The following is a 25,032-nucleotide window of genomic DNA, read 5'->3' on the forward strand; positions in this document are numbered from 1 at the left end:
TACCAGCTCTACCAGGGTGACCACATGCTTTTGTGTCAAGCGTGCGTGCCACACTGCTTCTGCTAATGTCTTTTCATCAAAATCCTAACAGTCACTGAAAACGTGGTGAGACTTTTGGAAAATATGACCAGGTCCTCTGCCCCTGCGACACTCTTGATCGTGACTCAGTATGAAGCCACTATGGTGTAAGGGCCCATACGGAGTTCTGCCCTGCCATCGGGGGAAAACGAAGAGGGCCCCAAATGGCCTAATTACAAGTTGCTCTTCCCGCTCTGCTCCCTCATATAAGGCCCCCTGGTCAAACAACCTTCTTTACCATAGGGACTCTTGCGGCTTATCCTTGAATAGGTGATTTTAGTTTCCACTGTGTGAGATTACTGAAACTAGTCAGTCACATTCTCCCATGGAATCCTCTTGATGGTACAAAGTCTGGCTCCCACAGCTCCTGGTGGTTCACTCTGCTTCCAGTGCAACCTCTGTTTGGCCCCATGTGAATGCTATGTCCTCCTCCCCTAGGGTGTGTGTCACTGATAAACTGCTGTCAAGCTTATCTGTCAACATTTGGCCATCCTTAACCCTCCCTCACCAACAGAGTGAACAGAATGTAACAAAACACCTACCAAAGAGGATGTCATTTTGTGGATCCTTACATACAAAGCTGGTGCACTGGTGATTTCTAATAGCGTTATCCTCACATCATATTGAAGGGTATATGAACCTAGCTTCATGAATTCCTAACTAAACTTTGCATTTACATCTACACAGACTCTGCCAGGATAAACGCAAGCCACCTTCAAGTTAAGGTATTATTGCTATTATTACAGACACAAGACATATTCCACATCACACAAAATAAAATGTTGTATTAAATACAGACCCCACTATAATTAAATAGTGGGGGATTATAAGGAAATCAGCAGTTAAAGCCAAATCTACTTACTGTTCAAGATCTTTTTGTATTCGAGCCTACTTGAGTGTTTCCGTTTTCTAACAGGAACCACAACCTGTAATTGGGATTTCCCACTGACACGGAGGAAAAAGATAGTAGGCTTCTTGGTAGCCCATAAGTAGCTAAAGAGGGGAAGGTTAAACTATCGCTTATGAATAAATCAGTCCACTTCCTTATTTAAAATATGCATGGAAAACTGTATTTATCATTTCTCTTAGACTACTCTAGATCAACTATGAATTGTCAACAACCCCAAAGACTCATATGGGACCCATTTCTTCCTCAGAGTACATTGGATACAGGCCCATTTTTTTTAAGACTGAGAATCTGCAGATGGCTTCAGGAAAGTTTTGTCCTCCACAAAACAATATCAGTGTTATCTTTGCACTGGTTACATTATTGACCGCCTCCTTTATCTCTGGCTCCCTTGACTGGGAAACAAACAAAATCACAACATTTTTATCAAACTTGAGCAACACTTTCTAGAGTCAGAGAAAATGGAAGGGAGGTAAAAATAAACATGCATTCAAGAAGTGAGATAAACGGATGCACTTTTGCAGAGTCACAAACATTTCATCATAGTTTCATAGTTTCTCAGAGTAGATGCTAGACACACTCTGACTTGGAGCAAAACTGCCTGTCTGAGTCGTCATCTAAGCATTTACTAGATATGTGAAACTGACTTAACCTCATTATGTCTCATTTCCTCATCCATAAAATGGGGATATCATAGTGTCTACCTGACAGGGTTTTATGAGCATTAAATGAATTGATGTAAATGATGCTCTAACAATGTCTGAGACATAGAAAGTTCACTTTCCTGTGTGCACTCTCTTTCTCTTCATGTGTGTGTGTGTGTGTGTGTGATCATCTCTAGTATTTAAAAGGAAATTAGTACTCTAGACACTTAGAGGTCTAGACTTGTAGCAAAAAGGACTGCAAGAGAGAACCTTCTGCATGGTCAGTCATGTGAAACAGCTCATCACCAGCACACACATCTGAGTAAAGAACTCCTGCAGTGAGATCATGTGAGCTGTGGTTTTGCAGGTCACTCCTGGGCTTGTTTTCCACGTTTAATTTCACTGCTTCTCTGTGGTAGTTTACTACTTGTACAGGAAGACTGAAAGCCCGGTTTCACAATACAGTCTCCTGTTTCTAAAAGAATTTCAATCACCAACATAAATGACTTAAAGGTATCCTGCTGAGTCTCAAGATACTTTTTAAAGTAACTTTCGAAAAGCTAGCTTCATCCCTCTTTGACATATAACGATCACAATGATAACAACTTCAAAGACCAATATAGGTAGAGATGGTCTATGAATGATATAGGAAGGAAGTGTCACTTGTGGAATGAAACTGCTGATTTCCTTGCCAATATGAACTTCATTTCACAAAGTAAAGCCAAATACTTGTACAGACTTTCATATGAGGTTAAATAGCATAAAGAATCTAGTAGGCCTTCAAAACACTGATCCTCTGTTCTGAGCCACTAGCTAAAAGCACAAAAAAAAAAAAAAAAAAGAAAGAGAAAAAGAAGAGAGGAGGGAAGTAAAGAGAAATTAAGACACCAGGTAGAAAGACAAAGGGGCTTCCCAGGTACCTCAGTGGTAAAGAATCCGCCTGCCAAGAAGATGCAGGTTCAATCCCTGGGTCAGGAAGATCCCCTGGAGAAGTATTCCTCCTAGAGAATACTCCAGTATTCCTGCCTAGAGAATTCCATGGACAGAGGAGCCTAGTGGGCTCTAGTCCATGGGGTCACAAAGAGTCAGACATGACTTAATTAAAGACTAAAACAACAAAAGAAAAGACAAAGCGTCCTCCACTCCTCTGGCTGTGACATGTGTTAACTCTGGCCATTCACTGAGCTTCTGGGGCGTTACTTTTCATGTCAGGCATTGACACACAAGAAGGAAGATGCTATTCCTGCCCAGGGGGAAATAGGGCTGACAGCTTCTGTCTTTCTCACTTACTTCCAAGATAACAATAGCCTCCCAGGGACAGAGACAAACTACCCCTAAATTTTCCATTCATTCTAAAACTTTCCATATTAGAAAGCAAAACAAAAACAAACAAACAAAATCCTTCAAAACCCTTATCTTTCAGCTGGAACAGAAGAGGGTAATGAGAGGGAAAGGGACTGTTTTACTTTTCACTATCTCTACATTTAATATTTTTTTAAAACAAGAATTCTATATAACATTTAGAATTAAAATATAGTAATATGTAAAATTAGAATACTTCCTAACACCATACACAAAGATAAACTCAAAATGGATTAAAGACCTAAATGTAAGACCAGAAATTATACAACTCTTCAAGGAAAATGTAGCTAGAACACTTGACGACATAAATCAAAGCAAGATCCTCTAAGACCCACCTCCAAGAGTAATGGAAATAAAAACAAAAATAAACAAGTGGGACCTGATTAAACTTAAAAGTTTTTGCACAACAAAGGAAACTATAAGCCAGGTGAAAAGATAAACCTCAGAATGGGAGAAAATAATAGCAAATGAAACAACTGACAAAGGATTAATTTTCAAAATAAACAACCAGCTCTACAAACAACAAATGCTGGACAGGGTGTGGAGAAAAGGGAAAGCTCCTGCACTTTCGGTGGGAATGTAAACTGATACAGCCACCATGGAAGACAGTATGGAGATTTCTTAAAAAACTAGGAATAAAACCACCATATGACCCACCAATCCCACTCTTAGGCATATACCCTGAGGAAACCAAAACTGAAAAGAGACACATGTATCCCATTGTTCACTGCAGCACTATTTACAATAGCTAGAACATGGAAGCAACCTAGATGTCCATTGACAGGTGAATGGATAAAGAAGCTGTGGTGCATATATACAATGGAATATTATTCAGCCATAAAAAAGGAATGCATCTGAGTCAGTACTAATGAGGTGGATAAACCCAGAGCCTATTATACAGCATGAAGTAATTCAGAAAGAGAAAGATAAATATTGTATACTAACACATACATATGGAATCTAGAAAGATGGTACCAATGAATTTATTTGCAGGGCAGCAATGGGCTTCCCTGGTGGCTCAGACAATAAAGCATCTGCCTACAATGCGGGAGACCTGGGTTCAATCCCTGGGTTGGGAAGGTCACCTGGAGAAGAAAATGGCAACCGGCTCCAGTATTCTTGCCTGGAAAATCCCATGGGCAGAGGAACTTGGTAGGCTACAGTTCATGGGGTCGCAAAGAGTCGGACTCGACTGAGCAACTTCACTTCACAATGGAGAATAGACATAGAGAATAGTATTATGGACACAGGTGATGCTTCCTAAGGCCCACTTGACTTCACATTCCAGGATGTCTGGCTCTAGGTGAGTGATCACACCATCGTGATTATCTGGGTCGTGAAGATCTTTTTTGTACAGTTCCTCTATGTATTCTTGCCATCTCTTCTTAATATCTCCTGCTTCTGTTGGGTCCATACCATTTCTGTCCTTCATAGAGCCCAACTTTGCATGAAATGTTCCCTTGGTATCTCTAATTTTCTTGAAGAGATCTCTAGTCTTTCCCATTCTACTGTTTTCCTCTCTTTCTTTGCACTCATCACTGAGGGCTTTCTTATCTCTCCTTGCTATTCTTTGGAACTCTGCATTCAAATGGGTATATCTTTCCTTTTCTCCTTTGCTTTTTGCTTCTCTTCTTTTCACAGCTATTTGTAAGGCCTCTTCAGACAGCCAAGAGAAAACTTTAACCCTTCAGATCTTTATTTTATATTCGTCACTAAAGCCTTCTGTTTTTCATTTTAAGAGTTCCTTTTATACTTCCCCAAATATGGTGCTCAATACACAATATTATGTAAGTACCTGTTAACTGGAAACAACTTTTAACACACTAAAGAAAGAGGTAATCTACTAAATAGCTTTCACAGGTTATCTGTGCAAATCCATAAGAACATTTTACCTGTCTTCTTAACAGCTAGTACATGGGATTTTACCCAATATAGAATAAGAATACTAAGAGATAAAATAGAGAGTTTTTTTAAGGTAACATTTTTATAAAAGATTTTATAATTTTCTTAGATAAAACTCTTAACATCTTCCCCATCTGGATAGCCAACTAGTCCATGCTGGGGTTCACAAAACACTTTATTTAGAGACAATGAAGCAGAGTCTGAAATAATGCAGATAGATGTTCAAATCCTGAGATAATTTTATGACTAATTCACTCTACAAGGGAAAACAGGTTTTCTGTAGCTAAAACATTCTGAGCATTTCCCCATATACATAAAAGTTGCACAAGGGCCTTTACCAGGCTCTTGACTTTGGGATATCTTAGTAAATTTTTGCTTACTCCAAAGGTACCTACAGACTGCCCAAATATTTTCACGTTCAGTTTTACATGTAAGACATGGGGACAGGTCTTTCGTTAAGAAGAGTTTTGTAAAACTGTAATTTTTTCTAGTGATAGACAATTTTTAAAAATTGTTTTCTGAATAGCATATGAAGATTTTAAGATCTGCACTACTTATGAAACTGTTAAAAACCGTTCCACAAGCTTGATCAAAGGACTAGTGGAATCAGAGAGACGGAATGTTTTGTGCGTCACTATCCCACCATGTGGAAGGGTGCTCACTACATAGCTAAAAAAGACAGACGCGTGTAAGGGCTTTTAACTCAGCGTGTCTTCTCAAAGGGAGCTTTGTTTTACTGAACAGCGGTAATTCTCCAAATCGGTGTAATTGCTTTCCAAAATGATCAGGTGTTTCCTGTATATTCTGGAAGCCCGGTCACTGGGACACTGGTTTACTCAAAATGCAGCTGGACTCTGACTTCATGCAAGTAAAAGCAACGTATAACCTGACAACTATTTACTCAGATCTGTTCATCTATTTTGTGCCAGGTATGTGCTGGGGTCAAGGATACAAAAGTGCTTATAATCTCTTACACCATTTGTTCCTTTATTTCATTTACTACATGTTTCCTCTTTTAGCGGGAGTGGTAAGAAGTACAGCAAAACTCTGGTAGAAGAATGAGTTAGTGTTGTGCAACAGTAGAATAAGGTGTGCCTTATACTGCTTGGTATAGTCAACACAACTCATGTTAGCCGTTACTTTTATAATGCAACAAACAGCAAATGCCAGGCAATGTGCTACAGAAGGGAATGGTGACACAGAAGCCACAAATCCACTTCCTTATTCAGTCTTTAATAAATATTTACTATGTCCCTACCATATGCCAGGCACTGTTCCAGGCATGGGGGATAAAGCAATGTAACAAAATTAAGTGGGAGGGAGAAAAAGGAACCCTCCCACACTGTTGTTGGGCATATAAACTGGTACAGCCACTATGGAGAACAGTATGGAGGGTCCTTAAGAACTAAAACTAGAGTCACCATATGATCTGGCAATTCCACTCCAGGACATGCCCTGGATAAAACCACAATTTGAAGAAATAAATGCATCCCTACGTTCAGAGCAGCACTATTTACAATAGCCAAGGCGCAGAAACAATGTAATGTCCACCCACAGTTATAAACAGCTAAAGAAGATGTGCTACATATATACAATGGACTATTACTTGGCCACAGAAAAGAACAAAATAATGCCACTTGAAGAAACACAGATGGACCCACAGATTATCATACTAGCTGAAGTAAGTCTGACAAACATCTGAAAGACAAATGTCATATGATATCACTTATATGCAGAGGTTCACAGACACAGAAAACAAAGTTACTGCAGGCAGGGAGGGGTAATTAGAGGAGTTTGGGAATAACAGATACACAGTACTATTTATAAAAGAGATAAGGACCCACTATACAGTACAGGGAACTATATATAATATTTTATAATAACTGATAATGGAAAACAATCTGAAAAAAAATACATATGTGTGTTTAAAAAACTGAATCTCTTGCCTATATACCAGAAACTAATATAATATCCTGGTATGTAAAGTCAAGTGGGCCTTAGGAAGCATCACTACGAACAAAGCTAGTGGAGGTGATGGAATTCCAGTTGAGCTATTTCAAATCTTGAAAGATGATGCTGTGAAAGTGCCGCACTCAATATGCCAGCAAATTTGGAAAACTCAGCCATGGCCACAGGACTGGAAAAGGTCAGTTTTCATTCCAATCCCAAAGAAAGGCAATGCCAAAGAATACTCAAACTACCACACAATTGCACTCATCTCACACGCTAGTCAAGTAATGCTCAAAATTCTCCAAGTCAGGCTTCAACAGTACGTGAACCGTGAACTTCCAGATGTTCAAGTTGGATTTAGAAAAGGCAGAAGAACCAGAGATATAATTGCCAACATCTGTTGGGTCATAGAAAAGGCAAGAGAATTCCAGAAAAACATCTACTTCTGCTTTATTGACTATGCCAAACCTGTTGACTGTGTGGATCACAATAAACTGTGGAAAATTCTGAAAGAGATGGGAATACCAGACCACCTGATCTGCTTCTTGAGAAATCTGTATGCAGGTCAGGAAGCAACAGTTAGAACTGGGCATGGAAGAACAGACTGGTTCCAAATCTGGAAAGGAGTCTGTATATTGTCACCCTGCTTATTTAACTTCTATGCAGAGTACATCATGAGAAACACTGGGCTGGAAGAAGCACAAGCTGGAATCAAGATAGCCGGGAGAAATATCAGTAACCTCAGATATGCAGATGACACCACCCTTATGGCAGAAAGTGAAGAGAACTAAAAAGCCTCTTGATGAAAGTGAAAGAGGAGAGTGAAAAAGTTGGCTTAAAACTCAACATTCAAAAAACGAAGATAATGGCATCCAGTTCCATCACTTCATGGCAAATAGATGGGGAAACAATGGAAACAGTGAGAGACTTTATTTTTGGGGGGCTCCAAAATCACTGCGGATGCTGACTGCAGCCATGAAATATAAAGACGCTCACTCCCTGGAAGAAAAGCTATGACCAACCTAGACAGCATATTAAAAAGCAGAGACATTACTTTGCCGACAAAGGTCCATCTAGTCAAAGCTATGGTTTTTCCAGTGGTCATACATGGATGTGAGGGTTGGACAATAAAGAAAGCTGAGTGCTGACAAGCTGATGCTTTTGAACTGTGGTGTTGGAGAAGATTCTTGAGAGTTCCTTGGACTGCAAGGAGATCCAACCAGTCCATCCTAAAGGCAATCAGTCCTGAATATTCATTGGAAGGACTGATGCTGAACCTGAAGCTCCAATCCTTTGGCTACCTCATGCGAAGAACTGACTCACTGGAAAAGACCCTGATGCTGGGAAAGATTGAAGGAGGGAGGAGAAAGGGATGACAGGGGATGAGATCGTTGGATGGCATCACCGACTTGATGGACATGAGTTTGAGTAAGCTCTAGGAGTTGGTCGACAGGGAAGCCTGGTGTGTTACAGTCCGTAGCGTCGCAAAGAGTTGGATATGACTGAGTGACTGAACTGAATTGATAATATGATTTATAGCATTATTTGCTTAAAATGAAGACTAGCCAGGTTTAGTTCAGGTTAGGCAGGATGAACACTGGTGCTGAATTTAAAGAGGCATTTCAATTAGTTTGCCCTTGGAGGTAGGTTTCACCAGCCCCTAGGTAGAGAGGGTCAACAATTGTGACACATGTCCGTAGTCCCAGCAATGATGCTAGAAATGCTTTAGCTAAGAAAATTTCTTTTGACCTACAATCCAACTGAATGTTTTCCTCTCCTAGTTTCCAGGTCTTATCCTCTCATAATTCAAAGGCTCCAGAAATCCTACTTCCTCTAATCTTCAACTAGAGAGTTTATCACCTGCCTCTTTGGGGAAAAAAAATTCACCATTCTCTTAAATCTAATTTTTCATCAAGATAATAAGGCTATTATGTATTATAAAAGGTACTGCCGCCCTACAAAATTATTTCCTTTGGAGAATCTATAAATAGTAACTAATTTTAAACTACAGGGCTTTAGGGGGGCTTCCCCAGTGGTCCAGTGGTTAAGACTCTATGCTTCCACTGCCAGGGGCAGAGGTCCAATCCCTGGTTGGGGAACTAAGATCTTGAATGCTGCCCAGCGTGGCCAAAAAAAAAAAAAAAAAGAAAAAGAAAAAACAAAATAAAAAAAACTACAGTGCTTAGAGCTCGGAAAGTACTTGACAGAAAACGAAATGAGGAACTGGAATAATAGATAAAAAAGCAAGTTTCATGTAAATCAGTGGGGAAATATGAGGCATGCATAACTCCTTCTGTATCACTGATGTCCACATGCAACCAGTAAATGACAGGAACTATTTTAACTCGTTCTGAATAGCAACCACCATTAACTTGACCAAATGCAAACATGGCATGATTATTTCCATTTTTAACCACCGAAACACCTATTCCCATAAAAGCTTTCCAATTCACAAACTTATCTTGCATGAAAAATCCTGGGCCTCTGAAAATGCTCATTAATTTCTATACAAATCACCGCAGGTGTCCCGTGTTTTTTCCTCTAGATAGTGAACAAACTGGGGACAGTAATATTTTTTCAATCATAGTCTCCTGGGTAGATAGTCTATAATATGAACATGTTCTGATTTAAAATTATTATGTCTCAGGATCAGTTTTTCTGAATATCAGCTGTGTGCCCCTGGGCAAGTTATTAAACCTCACTGAAGTCTTAGTTTCCTCATCTGTAATAAAAGATAATATCTATCTTTGGAAGGACTGATGCTAAAGCTGAAACTCCAATACTTTGGCCACCTCATGCAAAGAGTTGACTCATTGGAAAAGACTCTGATGATGGGAGGGATTGGGGGCAGGAGGAGAAGGGGACGACAGAGGATGAGATGGCTGGATGGCATCACCGACTCGATGGATAGGAGTTTGGGTGATCTCCAGGAGTTGATGATGGACACGGAGCCCTGGCGTGCTGCAATTCATGGGGTCACACAGAGTTGGACAGGACTGAGCAACTGAACTGAACTGAAGTCACTTCAGTTGTGTCGGACTCTGTGTGACCCCATGCAATGTAGCCTGTCAGGCTCCTCTGACAGGAGGAGAATCCATGGGGATTCTCCAGGTAAGAATAATGGAGTGGGTTGCCATGCCCTCCTTCTAGGAGTTCTTCTCAACCCAGGGATCGAACCCAGGTCTCCTGCATTATAGGCAGATTCTTTACTGTCTGAGCCACCAGGGAAGCCCAAGAATACTGGAGTGGGTAGCCTATCCCTTCTCTAGGGGATCTTCCCAATGCAGGAATTGAACCAAGGATCTGCTGCATAGGATAATAGGGACTAAATAACTCTTATGAGAGTTCCTAGTATACCAGAAATATCAGCTATTACTATTAAATATGGAATCTATGTATATGATATTACAGCATTTCTTATCCTTGATATTGTCTGATCAATAAAGTTTTGGTGAAATGGGGAAAAAAAAACTGGATTGATGGGCAGAATCAGAGAGTTGAAGGAAAGAAATACTAATATACTACCATATATTAGTGGCATGAGATTATTTGTAAAGCTTCTGCTTAGTTTGAACACTCACCTCCCTGAAATCACCATTTAAAAAGTAGGAGTCACACATCTGCGTGGCAGCCATCTTTCCTCACATGGGGAACGTTATCCGTCATAGCAGGAGAAAATAAGGCCAAGGTACAAGCAATCCTGAAGCTTTCTGCAACTAAGATCACTTGAATTTTCTGAAACTTGTGGTCTCTGTAATACTTCCACAATAGCGTTAGAAGTGGAGATGTGGTATTATGAAGTACCAGGTTGGAGCCACGGTTTTGCAAGTTCCATCTCTCTCCCATAGGGAAAGTCAACAAATCCTGCTGTGCTGGGTTTTAGCAAGTGAATGAGGAGGCTGGCCCGAATGCTTTCTAATGACTCCTTTAATTCTGAACTTTAATGATTCTAAAACTACATTTAAAGTAAAACCATTAAAAGACACACTTCAATTTTCAAAGTTTTCAAACTACCCCAAAGGCCCCCATTTAAATGTTTTCACCCCAACCTTTGTTAACAAACAAATCATACAGGACTAGTGAACGATCTCATTATTTATCCCTACTTGCCCCCAGCTCCCCTGGCCCCGACCCCTGCCCCCAGAGTCCTTCCCACAACCTAACTGGGGGTTACAGAGGAACTATGCTTTATTTTCCTCTTCCTCACAGTGAAGCTATTGAAAGAAAAATTAAATAGTGCAAAAACTACTCATTTAAATTGAAATCTGTTTACTTATGACTATAGATACATCTAAAGACCAACAGAAAGAAGACAGAAAAAAGTTTCCAATTATTCAATTACTCCTTCTTTATTTATTATATATGTTTTCCTGATGTGAAATTACACTTGTCAAGCAATTCAAATCAGAAGTGCTTTTCAGATTAAGGGCGGAGGGGGGGGCAGGAAACACAAAAACCAAGCTATTCTAAGTTTGTTAGAAACCAAGTCTTTAATTGGTTTACTTTAATTCCTAACGTTTCAATGATAATAATATATGACAAAGTATATCAACAGTTACAAATATGCTACCAAGAAACTTACTTAAAAAAAAAAAAAGTGATTTAAGTAAAACAAAGGTTTCAATGGAAGCCACAGGAGCTACAAAGAACAAGCACTGATATCATTTTAAACAGAAAAAGTCTAAATGTGTTTGTTTTCCTTTAAATTTTTATCCAAACAGTCAGGGGAAACTGACTTGCTTTGTTCAGTGTTTATTATTTCACCTTTCCTGAAGCTGAAACTAAAATACTTTGACAAATGGGAGAGTCTGGTAAACAGACCATTCAATGTTAGGGCTTAGAACCACTAATCCATTTGCATTTCCTCTTTGCCCATTTTTCCTGAAGTCAGCATCACCATGATTGTTTCTTTACATATAAAAGGGTAATAATACCTCATACAACCTTACTCCAATTCACACTCACATGGAACCAGAATGGATCTATAATACATGCAAACAAAAAGGGATAAGAACTCTGAAAGACAACTGCAGAAGAGAGCTATCCTTTCTGGAAATACTATCATAGTACTTTACTCCACTGATATCCTATTTAACCAATCGAATTTTTATAGCCCCACTGATAGACTGTCTCTGCCTGATGACAAAACTACTCGCAAATACTTTTTTCTCCCTCTAGAGATCCACAAACAAAAGACCCAAACTAAACCACCAAAGTTGTTTTTCCATACTATCCAGAAGAAACGAGGCAGTTCCATTCTTGAACTTAACTCTTAAACTCAGTCTTTAATAAAAAGGTCGGCAGTGCTTTGTAGCTTCCCACACCCAAAACTACTGTAACTCGAACTTCTCTTTGTACTTCATACAGTTTCAAGAAAGTGTTAAAATAAACAGGCTAATATAAACAGATCTACTTTTTAAATAAAGGGCTTTCCCTAAATACTAAATTAATCTATGCAACCCCAGGAAAAGATGATGCATTTAAAAGAAATGTCTGGGAGAACCCAGAAAACTTACCAAAGTAGCATACAAGTACAGGCATTTACTGAATACCTGAAATATGAATATACTCACCCCCTCTTGTTTGAACAGGGGCCTGCATGTGGAATTCCCCTGAACCACCTGGAGGACTGGTGGGCCAAAGGGCATCTTCTCCACCTCTTCATACTAGTCCCTCCTCCCTTATTATTTTCCTCATCAACACACTAACCTTTCCCTCTTTGACTACATCAGCATTTAAAAGTCATAAACACTATTCATTTAATTTTATTGCTCTCTCTAATGCTATTGTCCCCGGCTCACTTCCCACTACTTTCCATTGCATTTTTCATATGCTAAAGATGCTCTTGTGATAAGGCTGGGAACCCAACTCCTGCTCTTGGTTATTTCTAAGGCAACAATTCATTAGGTTGCAAACATCCTACTGATAGGTTTAATCCATTCACAGACTGGTGGATTGTCTGATTATCTTTACCTATCAGGTCCTTACAGAAATTAAAAATGCTCAGGAAAAGAAGGAAGGCCCTTTTTGTTACCCTTCCCACATGTGCCCTTTCCCAAACAGAAACATTCATGGGAAAATTTTTCCAGGAAAAAGATCAAAATTTCATTTTGCAAAGCAATTTCTACCTCATTGATACAATTCTTAATTGCAATTTTATGAAAAACAAAGAAACAAATCATAACCTTGGTGAAATTCTAAAACTATACATTCAATTTTTACTATTGAAAAATCATGGAAAAACCACCAATTATCTCAAAACAATGTCATCTTTTTTCCCCCAAATGTGCAAATATCAGCTATCTCAAAACAATGTATTTTTATCAAGGAAGACAGGATGCGCTCGCACACACGCACGGGCATGTGTGTGTGTGCACACAATCACAGTGTAGGATATTCATTCTTCTATTTCTGGCTAAAAATATGCTCTCTAAAAGTATAAAGTGATATTCTGTCACATAAAAACATATGTATTTGATAAAATATTAACTTATCTGTTTTGGCAACAGTGAGATCAAAGGTATATAGTTGTACAAAAATATCACATTTTAATTCCTAGTACATATTTAAAAGGAAAAAAGAAAAGTTGCATAGCCAAGAAATAAAATCCAATGCTTCCAGTGGATGTTTCAAATGTAGGGTAAGCATGTAAACAAACAGATCTGCCAAAACCGTGTGGCTATGGTTCCAACGCAAGAAGCACAAAGTTAAAGAGCCGTACAGATTTTTGATATTTCCTGAGCTGATACTGAAAATAACTCACAGGAAGAGCTGCTGTTGAGATGTACGAGTCCCAGCCCCCACCCTTTAACTGTGCTAAATCTTCCTGGTGCTATGACAACCATGGAAGTGCTCATTAGGGCTATTAATTTATACTTTAATCGTTATATTAAAATCCAACAAAACCACCAGATGGTAAATGTAACCCAGGAGAGACAGCTTCTAGGCTGGGTCTGAAGATTTACAACACAGATGCCATACTGGGACTTGAGATCTGAAATGCCATTCGGCTGCTCTTTAAGCCCAGTTTTGTATTTAAATTAAGGAGAAAACAAAGAATGAAACCACTCTTATTGAGGTTAGAAAATGATCTAAATGCCAAATCCAATCATGTCCATTTTATAAGCCACAGGTCAAGTGTCACTATCTCTGTGAAGTCAAACACCCCTACTTGGGATACAACTCAGACAAAGCTTGTCGTCCTATAACTCAGCCTCACTGGGCAGAAACTCCTAGGGAGTAGCACATGCTTCCATCTCTGAATGCATACTGTTTGATACCAGTCAGCCTTTGCACAATAAATAAACTGAGGACTTGAGAAGTTACCCAGGAAAACCCAATTACCACACATTTTCTCTGAAGGGCTTATAATAATAACAAACTAAAACAACAGAGGAAAAACCTGGAATGTTTCCAGGGAAAACTGTTCTGGGTTATAGAATTAGGAAATCTGCTACAATTTTTAGAGGAAAATTCCACTGTTTGGGCACTACTGTTCTGTGATCTGTCCCTAACTCTTTAACATCAGAGGCCCAAACTTTAGAAACTTCCTTATGGAAATCACACTTCTTAGTGAAGTGAATGAGCACTCGTCACTTGCATGCCAGAGAGAAAGGCCCACTGCCTGTTGTTTTAGATGTATTATGTCTGAAACACATCAAGGAAGAGGGTCGCTGTACCCCCCAAGAGCACTGGAATACTCCAAGGTGGCTCACTATCTTACTTCCAATGAAATTACTTCTGAGAACCCAGAGCAATGACACAGTGGTGACCTACCTGGGAATACCTAAAGCTATGTTTCTATGCTTTCTCTGTTTCTGAGCATTTAAAATACTCTGGCTCCTTGGAAGAAAAGCTATGACAAACCTAGACAGTGTATTAAAAAGCAGAGACATCACTTTGCCAACTAAAGTCCATCTAGTCAAAGCTATGGTTTTTCCAGAAGTCATGTACAGATTCGAGAGTTGGACCATAAAGAAAGCTGACTGCCAAAGAATTGATGCTTTCGAACTATGATGTTGGAGAAGACTCTTGAGAGTTCCTTGGACAGCCAGGAGATCAATCCAGTCAGTCCTAAAGGAAATCAACCCTGAATGTTCACTGGAACAACTGATGCTGAAGCTCCAATACTTTAGCCACCTGATATGAAGAGCTGACTCATTGGAAAAGACCTCGACGTTGGGAAAGATTGAGAGTAGGAGAAGAAGAGGGCATCAGAGGATGAGATAGTTGGATGGCACCACTGACTCAATGGATATAAGTCTGAGCAAACTTACGGGAGATAGTGAAGGACAGGAAAGACTGGCATGCTGCAGTCCATGGGGTCACAAAGAGCTGGACACCACTGAGCGACTGGACATCAACAATAATGTTTCTATGACATCATCCACCTTGACCTTGAGATTTGGCTGAACCACTCCTTATCATCCAGCCCCCTCCCTCAGTTTCTTCCACTCACTCTCTCCTGAGGTCAGAGACTAATTAGGTGAATCACACAAAGCAGTCTGAGGAGGGTTAAGGGGAGGAGTAGGAATAGTAAAGGAGAAAGGAGGAAAAGCAAATTCAGTGCATCCTAATTCCCACCCACCCAGCCCTTCCCTTCTTGTCACTGGCAGCGCTTTGTAGTCTTTCTCAGCCCAGCCCCCAGTTTCCTCATTCTTCCTTAGCTGCCTCACCCTTTCCACAAACCCCGCTGCCTCCAAACAGCAACTCTGCTCCTGCCCTGCAGGCACGCAGCTCCATCCTGGCCAACTCTCCTGTATTAGCACAAAGCACTGAGGATCAATCTACCTGGAGAGGGGCAAGGAGACACCGGGACAGTAACAGCTAATGTAACCAGGAGACTAAACTGGGGTTATATCACCATCCCACAACTGTGTCTTTGAGAAATACACTAAGTTTCAAATCATCATAAACTTTCAGAACACAATCCTTTTTGAAATTGGGGGCTGCCTGCAATTCTTTTCTGAAGAGTTACAAACATGTTGTTATGAATCTGTAAATGTTAAGCCGTTGGATTCATGAAACATCTATACTCTAAAGAAGGAGACCATACGGGCTACCCCAGCTTGGCAAATGTCTGTTTACTAATCCAGAATCTGCTCGGTTATCTAAGTAGACTGTAAAACTAGTGAGTTTCTGTGAACCAGTCCCCTCTAGAATATCCAGAACCTCTTCTTTGAGGCCTAAGAAACTGTTAAAGACACTTTTTTGATTCACTTCAGCAGAAAAATTTTAAACAGAGTTCATTTGTGTTTTTTCTTATCATTTTAGAAGCACAGGGTGTTGAATTTTAATTACTCTAAAACACAGATCTGTATTCTCAACAGCCAGATTATCAAACAGGATTTCCACTTGGATCCACTCAGCTCACCTGAAACAGATGCCCCATTTCTCATTTACCTTATTTTGGGGGGAGCCAGGTATCCTCCTCGGGAGGCTTGAATTCTCCTTTCTCTTTCCACGCGCAATGTTGTTTACACAAGGGACGACCTCCCAGGCAACACTGTTAGCCTGGCCCTGTGACTGAAGGCTTTTGATTCAGCTGGCACATTTTAGGACTCCCCAGCCTGTTCAGGCCTCCCTGCGCCAGGCCTAAACAAAAATCTCCATGGAAAGTGAAATTCAAAAGCAGAGCTCTTTTGGTAAAGAACCCACTCTTTACCAGGCTGCCCTACTTGACAGATTCAACCTGTCCAAAGCCGCCCTCGGTTTCCTGTGGCCTTGAGAAAAAGCCCTTCTTATGAATGCCATCCGGCTGCACTGGCTGGATGTGTACATTAACCCCTTCCATCCTCGTTTCCCTCCCTGACCAGAGCAGCAGTGCCCTAAAGACATAAGAAGCAAACCAGATGAAGAACAAGTTCCAGAAGTTTACAGTTTGCATTAGAGATAATCACAAACCCTTCAGATCAAGTCTGAGGGTCGACAGAAAACTTAACACTAAGGGTCAAATCTCCAATTTCAAGGAAAAAAAGTTCATCTTAGCTAAGGATAGGAGCATGTCACAAAGCCCTGATGGCTCAGATGGTAAAGAATCCACCTGCAATGCAGGAGACCCGGGTTCAGTCTCTGGGTCAGGAAGATCCTCTGGAGAAGGGAATGGTAACCTACTCCAGTATTCTTGCCAGGAGAATTCCACAGAGGAGCCTGGTGGGCTACAGTCCATGGGATAACAAAGAGTCAGACATGACTGAGTAACTAACGCTTTCCCCTAGATAGTTATCTGGCACCTCAAATCCAACATATCCCAAAAGCAAACTCACTACTCTTATTCCAAACCTAATCCTATCTCAATTGTTGGCATCCACTCATTGCTCAAGCAGAGAAGGCAATGGCACCCCACTCCAGTACTCTTGCCTGGAAAATCCCATGGATGGAGGAGCCTGGTAGGCTGCAGTCCATGGGGTCCCTAAGAGTCGGACACGACTGAGCGACTTCACTTTCACTTTTCACTTTCATGCACTGGAGGAGGAAATGGCAACCCACTCCAGTGTTCTTGCCTGGAAAATCCAGGCAAATCCCAGGGGCAGGGGAGCCTGGTGGGCTGCCATCTATGGGGTTGCACAGAGTCGGACAGGACTGAAGCGACTTAGCAGCAGCAGGATGTCACAAAGAAGCCAAATTCGTCCCTTCAACGTACACACATACACAATAACACACAAAACCTTGTTAAAAGGAGGGCAGTAGCAGCAGAAACTAATACAACATTGTAAAGCAACTATCCTCCAATAAAAAATTATTCAAAAGGAGGGCAGCATCAACAAAACTGTCCCATGGTGAGATGAGCAGGCATGAAAATAGAAAACAGACTTTTAAAAAAGTTGGATACTTTATTCCCCATTGAAATATTTATGCCAAGGGAGAGGTTTTCACCTAGGTACTAACATTCAGAGTAGACAGCTGTAAACAGGATGGAGTCCGATTTAGAAAAGTTAAGGCAAAGGAGTAAGTCTTTGGGGGTTAAAGGAGGAAGGGCAGAGAGGATTATGAGCAAAGAAAAGTGCCAAGAGAGCATCTGAAAGGTAAAAGGACAATATATTTTACTTAGTGCAACAACTAAGATTTTGCTTAATTTGATTTATTCAATTCATCCAATAATCCTTTTTTTTTTTTTTTGAGGCTCTACTATGTGCCACATATGTTAATATTTCTACAGAAGTCCTATCTTAAGACCTAAGCACTCAAAGGCTTGAAGTTAGTAACCTAAAAAAGAATATAAAGACTTCCAAAAAGGTCTGTGTGCTTTGTGTTAAACACAAAACACTTTCAACACAATGCCAAGGATCCCTTTGTGACTAGGGGGACAGAAGGAAGCTGCTCCTGGGGTTAGGAAGCTGCTCCCCTTTCCCTTCTTTCACTCATTCTTCCATTTACTCAACCAAATCTACCGACCCCCACTAAACCCGTTGCTTGGCCTCATGCAGGACAAAAAGATATGACCAGAACTCTTCATGAAGCCTGAAACCAAACACCAATCAGACATGGCAATAAACAATTCTACCATAAAGAAGACTGAGACAAAGGACACCACAGCATCAAAGCACAACTGGGAGATCAGAACAGGAGGTAAACACGTCCCACTAGGTAACTGTGGAAGCTTCAGAAAGCAAAGGATGGCTGAGCTGGACCATCAAGGACAGGTAAGGGTTCCAATAAGACAGATGAAGCAGGCACACCAGGGGTAGAAGTATGTATACAAAAGTGAGAAAGGCAGGAGTTATGTTTCTCCTGCATTTTTTCTATCTCCATCTGAAGTTAGTAATTAGCCTTCAACAAGTAAAATAAATAATCCTCAAGACTAGTGACTTTTGCAAATTTAGAGGTTTTATCTGACAAGGGCACCAAAGGTAAACACATAGATTTCAAAAGCTTCACAGATTTCTTATACCTAGCAAATAAACCTCATTGACTTAGACAACTTTGTCGCCTAGGGTCTCGCTCTGTATTCCAAGTTGGTACTTTTAAGTCAACAACTTAAAGGCTACATTGCAAATACCCATCCTGACTACATGATAAAAAGAGACTGCACTTTGGAAATAACTTAATATACGCTTAACTAAACTGCTCTCTCAAACTGGGTCATTTGTAGAGACGTGATGAACCTAGAGAGAGTTATACAAAATGAAGTAAGTCAGAAAGAAAAACAAATATTGTATATTAACCCATACATGTGGAATCTAGAAAAATGGTATAGATGATCTTATTTGCAGAGCAGAAACAGAGACACAAATGTAGAGAACAACTATATAGATATCAAGGAGGAAAATAGGGATTGGAGGAATTGGAAGACTGGGACTGACGCATGTATGCTATTGATACGATGTATAAAATGGATAACTAACGAGAATACAGTGTATAGCACAGGAAATTCCACTCAGTGCACTGTGGTGACCTGAATGGGAAGGAAGTCCAAAAGGGAGGGAATATAATGTATATGTACGGCTTATTCACTCTGCTGTATAGCAGAAACCAATGTAACATTGTAAAGCAACTATACTCCAATAAAAATTAATTAAAAAATAAAATCAAATAAACCACTCTCTTGCCAAGTTACTTGTCCCCACCTATGAGATCTTAACCTATCTCCCAGGGTTGCTGAAGGTTAATTTCAGTGATACACGTGTCTGTCTGACACCTAAGTGTTACCTGGAATGCTGGTGTCTGGGTCCGAGTTGGAGCTGGCCGTCTGGAGCTTCATACGGCTCCTGTACCTCATACACATTTGCATCAGTGTCCTCCACGCTGCCGGAGTTCCGTCGTTCCAACTCGGGAGTTTTCCCCATAGCCATAACAAAGGGCAAGTTCTCATACTCTGGTATTTCCTCATAATGCCGTATATTTTCATACTCTGGTACACAGTCGCTGGTAACAGATTTGCAAGGTGCCTGCAAGGACGACTCCCTGGACAGCATTTGGTCATCCAGAGACTCGGCTCTTGGTCCATTAGCTGCACTGGTGTGGCCCCGCAACTTCTTCCTCTTCTTGTGGGACTCCAGGCTATAGTTATCTGCCGAATATGCCTTGATGGGTTTACTTCTCTTCTCTTCTCCTACCAACAGGCCATGCCAATCACTCTCACTCCCTCTTTGCTCCCCACCTGCCAGGCTGCCTGAGGTTGTGTCTCCAAGATGGCTATGCTTGGACCAAAATTTCTGGAAGTCACTCTTCATGAAACAGATGGACAGCTTCATATTGAGCAACTTCTTTAAAGAGTTCTTCTTGTGAGAGTCTTTGCATGGCTTAGTGCACCTTTCCACATCCATAGCAGATAATGATTTTGCTCTAGGCTTGGTCAGGGGTGTGGGAGTCTCACTGCTTGAGGATATGGTGACAGACTTTAAGGATTCTGGGTTCCCTGAAAAGGGGATAATGGGATGAGGTAATTTCCACACTGGCTTCTCTGAAGCCCGTTTAGGCATATCAAAGGAGGATGACATACCATTGTTTGGGGCACATAAATGCTGCACGTGATCTCTTTCTAGACCCTTCTCTGCATCTTTTTCTTCATTTGAGGGATAAGAACTTTTCTCCACAAGCTCCTCAGAGGCAGCCTTTTTAAGCACTCCAGCAGCAGGCAAACTGTGTCTTTGAGGTTTTTTGGGGACAACTTTTGAGGAACTTTCACCTTTTATCATAGATTCCTTTTGCATTTGAGGGGCAGACACTCCTGGGTTAGAGGCAGTAGGCAAATGTTCGCTGCAGGTTAATTTGAGCTGCTTGGGCAGGCTCATAGATAGAGTACTGCATCTTATAAAACTGATTCCTTTGTCCTCGGCAAGTGACATACCAGAACTATCTCCTGACTTGTCGTCAGAACTCAAGTTAGAGTCTGTTTCTAAAGGAGGTGCCGTTTTTTCAGAGGAAAATGTTTCAGGACGCAAGGCTTTCTGTGAATAGACCGAGTTTTGTCTGTCACCAGTGAGGTCCACATTCAATTCACCTTTATTTTCTGGCTTCACTTTGTCCACCTGTTCCTGGTTACACAAAGCAGTCTGATGAAAGACACTGATTTTATTGTTTTTCAAACTATCTTCGAAAACATGAGGCAAGCTGTCTACATCCTCTGGTTCTTCAGTACTTTCACTAGAAGTATCTATATGTCTCTGGCGTAAGAGGCGTGCAACATGTGTTTTTCTGGGCTTGGGAGTTGGAAATTTGGGAGTACATGGCACTAAGTGGATTTCCAAGGGACCAAGGTCTCTGGCTTCTGATTTCTTACTATCTCCATCTGAAGATAAGAAAGGACTCCTTTTTCCATTTTCTAGAGCTTCTTGTTCAGATGAATGATAGCAAGTGTTGCTTTTTTCACTGTCATTCTGATTAGTTTCAAAATTTTGAAATTCAGTGCTAGGAAGTTGTAGGTGGCAAGGGTGATGATTAGAAACGTTTTCAAAGCTGGACAGGGAAGGTGACAAATCTGCAAATTCAATGCTGAATTGTCTGTGGGAATTACAGCCATCACTCATTTCTGGACTGTCTGTGGATCTGTGCTTCTGGGGGAAAAGAAAGGGTGACATTGGTTGTGTTAAAACATCTTTGAGCTTCTCTTCGAGGATGCTTGCCTTTAAAACTACTTTACTCTGGCTCTTGACCCTTTCACCAACAGAATCACATTTATGCTGATTTTTCACAGCTGAAGGGGACTCACCAATTTTGTTGTTTTCTAAATTCTCATGCATTTCCAGGGGCCCTAAGACAAGCTGCTTGACATACAAATTCTTTCTGCTCTCAAGCTTATGGTTACATCCAGGATGGCAGGAACACACTGGTAAAATATAATCACTGCTCGGATGCCCTCTGTTTCTGCAGTTCGAGTTGTCAATACTTTCAGGGAATTCCTGTGTATGCTCTTCCAGGTTCACGACGATTTTCCTTGATGGTGACTGTGTGATGTCCTGGACAGGTGAGGCCTTCAGAACTTTTGGTTTTGGAGCTATGGATGGTTTGGTTTTCTTTGTTGACTGTGGAACACTAGAAACCAAGATCTCAGGTTTAGGTGCGACAGGAGGTGGAGCTGGCTTATTAGCTGCCAGAACAAACTTTGGTTTGGGGGCCACTGGTGGCTTCTTAATCTCTAGAAAGGGGAAATAAAAAAAGTCTGATGACCAAAAATCCAAAGCAGAAGATAAATGATTAAGTTTCAGAACATTTTTACTTTTGACAATGCATTTTACTAGGTAGATTATTATACTACATTATGCAGAGTCAGTGTTACTTTTGAAAATTCTGTAAATTGCTCAATGCCAGTACATACAGATTTTGGTATAGTGTACACTGCTTAGTAAATCCAGTACAGTTGTTCTTCTAACTCTGGAACAGCTCACCATATCTTTAGTCAACACTAAATGAAACAACTGGCTTTTGCTTAGATCTGTATAGGAGGACAGGATACTGTGGTTCATTTCCTGAGTCCAAGAGCTGAATTTGCCTAAGGATTACATAGGATACGACCCAAACATCTCATGTGAATAGCAGTATTCTTCTATCTCAAGGATACACAGTGGAGTTGTATAAAATGCCCTTTATCAATGACCTATCTCACTTGAACCCCAAAATAACCTAAAAGAGAATACAGAAACTAGAAATTTCCCAAACTTAAAAACTGAAAATTATCAATACTGTATTATTTGAGGCTCTTAATAAAGCGGGTATTTTTCCTGTGCAGGGGTTGTCAAATGGGAATTTTCATTCTAATTCTTCACTGAGCTTTATTTTTAGAAAGTCACATGTCTACACTCTACACCAGGTGATTATGATGTGCACCCCTCATTTATAACCACAGTTCTAGCGCATTTAAAAGATGACCATAATTCCTATGGTAGCAATTCTTTCTTGACATTATATTAAAAGGACTTAATAAGCACCTTATAAGCACTGTGTTAGATTTCGGCAGATCTGCTCTAGCCTATAGGAACCTAAAACTTTACACAAAAGGCCTATAAAATGAAGTTACATAGTCTGAACATCCACATTTTTTAAAGTTCTTTTAGTTTTTCTATCTATACTATCACTTTTCACCCTCTCATATTTCTTAAAAGACTTGTGGTAAAAAAATATTTTTAAACCTTTCAAAATATCATCTGCTGGACACTGTTTATGTACTTGGATACACAGAGGCTTTGATTCTTCAGTTGGTGGTGAGTTTCTTTTCAACAAAGGAAATTAGTCACAACACTCCAATTCGGGAAGGTATTACAGGGACACAAGTAAGGAGAAAAAAAAAAGTAGGGTGCTCTACTTCCTTTTTACCAACCAAGGAAGAATTTCTCAAACCTCTTCAACTAAGGTCACCTGATAACAGATGCCTTCTCATTTAATTCTTCAGTATTAATGTTATAATAAAAAAAGATATGAGGTAGTTCCCAAATGCCTTAATACAAATTCCCAAAGCCATGCAATTTCAGTTAAATGTTCAATAAGCACGTTATTATTTTGCTTGTTCTTTTTTAGGTAGAAAATATTTTAAAACCATTCAAACCCTAATGATAAAGCTTTGTGTCATGGTCTATTAAATTAAACCCTTGACCTATTAAGTAAAGTCTTAAGAGAAAGTATGACTGCCCTAGGCTTCTTCCTAACCTCCCATCTTATTCAAGATAAGGAAGACTGGCAGACTGTCACACTGATTTCATTTCTGTAACCATTCTGAAAACATCCTACCTCTGGGCATTTTGAAGGAATAAAAAAAAAAAAGTTTTGCAATGTGGAAAGAGTTCTGGAGACTGGCTGCACAGCAGTATGAATGCACTTAGCACTGCTGCTTTGTACACTTAGTATAGATGCTAAATTTATGTTAGGTTATCTTACCACAGCTAAAAACCCAAAAAAACAAAACAAAACACCTCTGATCTCATTAATCTTTTACTGAATCTTAGAGCCTGTTCAGAAATTTCAGGGTCATTCACTCAATCAATTTTTGCTATTTCAGTTCAATCTTTTTTTTTTAATGTTTGGTATTAACTTTACTCTTTTCTTTAAATATGTTTTGTACAGGGTCTGCTTCCAAGAATCATAAATCTCTTCCTGTTCCAGAAACTCAATTAACTACATGAACTATGGTTGATTACCAACAAATACAGCACAGCATTCTGTACCTAACTTGCTCAACACATACTCGATGAATTAAAGAACTGTGAACTTTGGCCTAGTTAACGCTGTTTTGGAGGAAACCAATAATGTAACTGGGAGAGCTGATTAACCTAACCGTGTGTTTTTATGCAGAACTGGTTGCCTCAGTTTCCTTACTTGTAAATGGGGGATTTGAACAGATTACTCTAAAGTCTAAATGACTTTGAGGTGATACGTCTGAGATACCTGCTTCAGGAGAACCCTTAGATTCCGGAGCCCTTTGCCCTGTGTGATTTTTCTTTGGTGTACCTCCCTCTGTCTTCACCACAAGGAGACAAGCTCCAGGAGGGCAGACACTTTGTCTCTCTGCTGTATCCCCAGTGCTGAACACTAGGCCTGGGAACAGACAGAGTTGCCACACACACATAGTCTTTACTATGTCTCAGTAACAAGATATTTCTTAAAAAAAAAAAAAAAATCAATACCATTTAAGCATAGAATAATAATATGTTTGTAGGAATCAACTTCAATAGGATTACTAAGTTCTTAATTATTAGTAGGAATAAGTGTTCAACTAAGTCAGTAGCACAGAAATATTTGAAATTCATCATTATTTTCAGTGGCTCTATTTTGAAAGAAACACAAATCAAAAAATAACAAGCCATTATGAGACGGTCTGCTCCAATGTCAAACTTGCAATAAATCCAGCACCTTTGGATGTTAATACTGTATCAACAGTCAGACTTGAAACTTTTTAGAGCATAGCAGCAAATCTTTTATTTACACAGCTGTTTGGCTCCAGGGAAAAATAAGGTAAGAGTGTAAAGCACTAGTACCACTATTCTAACAATTACAAACACACTCGTCATCTATTACACACAGATGGCTGTAGCCCACGTGCAACACTTTGAGCTACTAGACCAGCCAAAAAGCAAAGCACAGCGCACGTACACTGAGACCTGTATGTGTTCATAAAGGTATAAAATACATTCCTATAATTAGCTCTCTTTTTCTCAGACACTGATTTTAAATATTCTAAAATCTCTATGTGGGCCTACTCTTTTACAGATGCAGAAAAACAAAGCAAGCTCTTCTTTAGAATACATATAATTTAGATAT

The 25,032-nt window shown here is 40.0% G+C and overlaps 1 protein-coding gene across 6 annotated transcripts in view; it reads right to left on the minus strand.

Annotated features, from left to right (window-relative positions):
* Positions 1 to 25,032, minus strand: part of FGD6 (FYVE, RhoGEF and PH domain containing 6) — a 103,411-nt gene that overhangs the window by 75,895 nt on the left and 2,484 nt on the right. For all 6 annotated transcript variants that reach the window (XM_086399106.1, XM_086399105.1, XM_086399109.1 and 3 more), the window contains exon 2: positions 19,492 to 21,919. In XM_086399106.1, the coding sequence (XP_086255232.1) occupies positions 19,492 to 21,919 (2,428 nt within the window). The remainder of the gene's footprint in view (positions 1 to 19,491; positions 21,920 to 25,032) is intronic.

This window comes from Bos grunniens, chromosome 5 (genome assembly GCF_055505025.1).
Source record: "Bos grunniens cultivar Pamir isolate PY7600 chromosome 5, Bosgru_T2T1.0, whole genome shotgun sequence".
Lineage (NCBI taxonomy): Eukaryota > Metazoa > Chordata > Mammalia > Artiodactyla > Bovidae > Bos > Bos grunniens.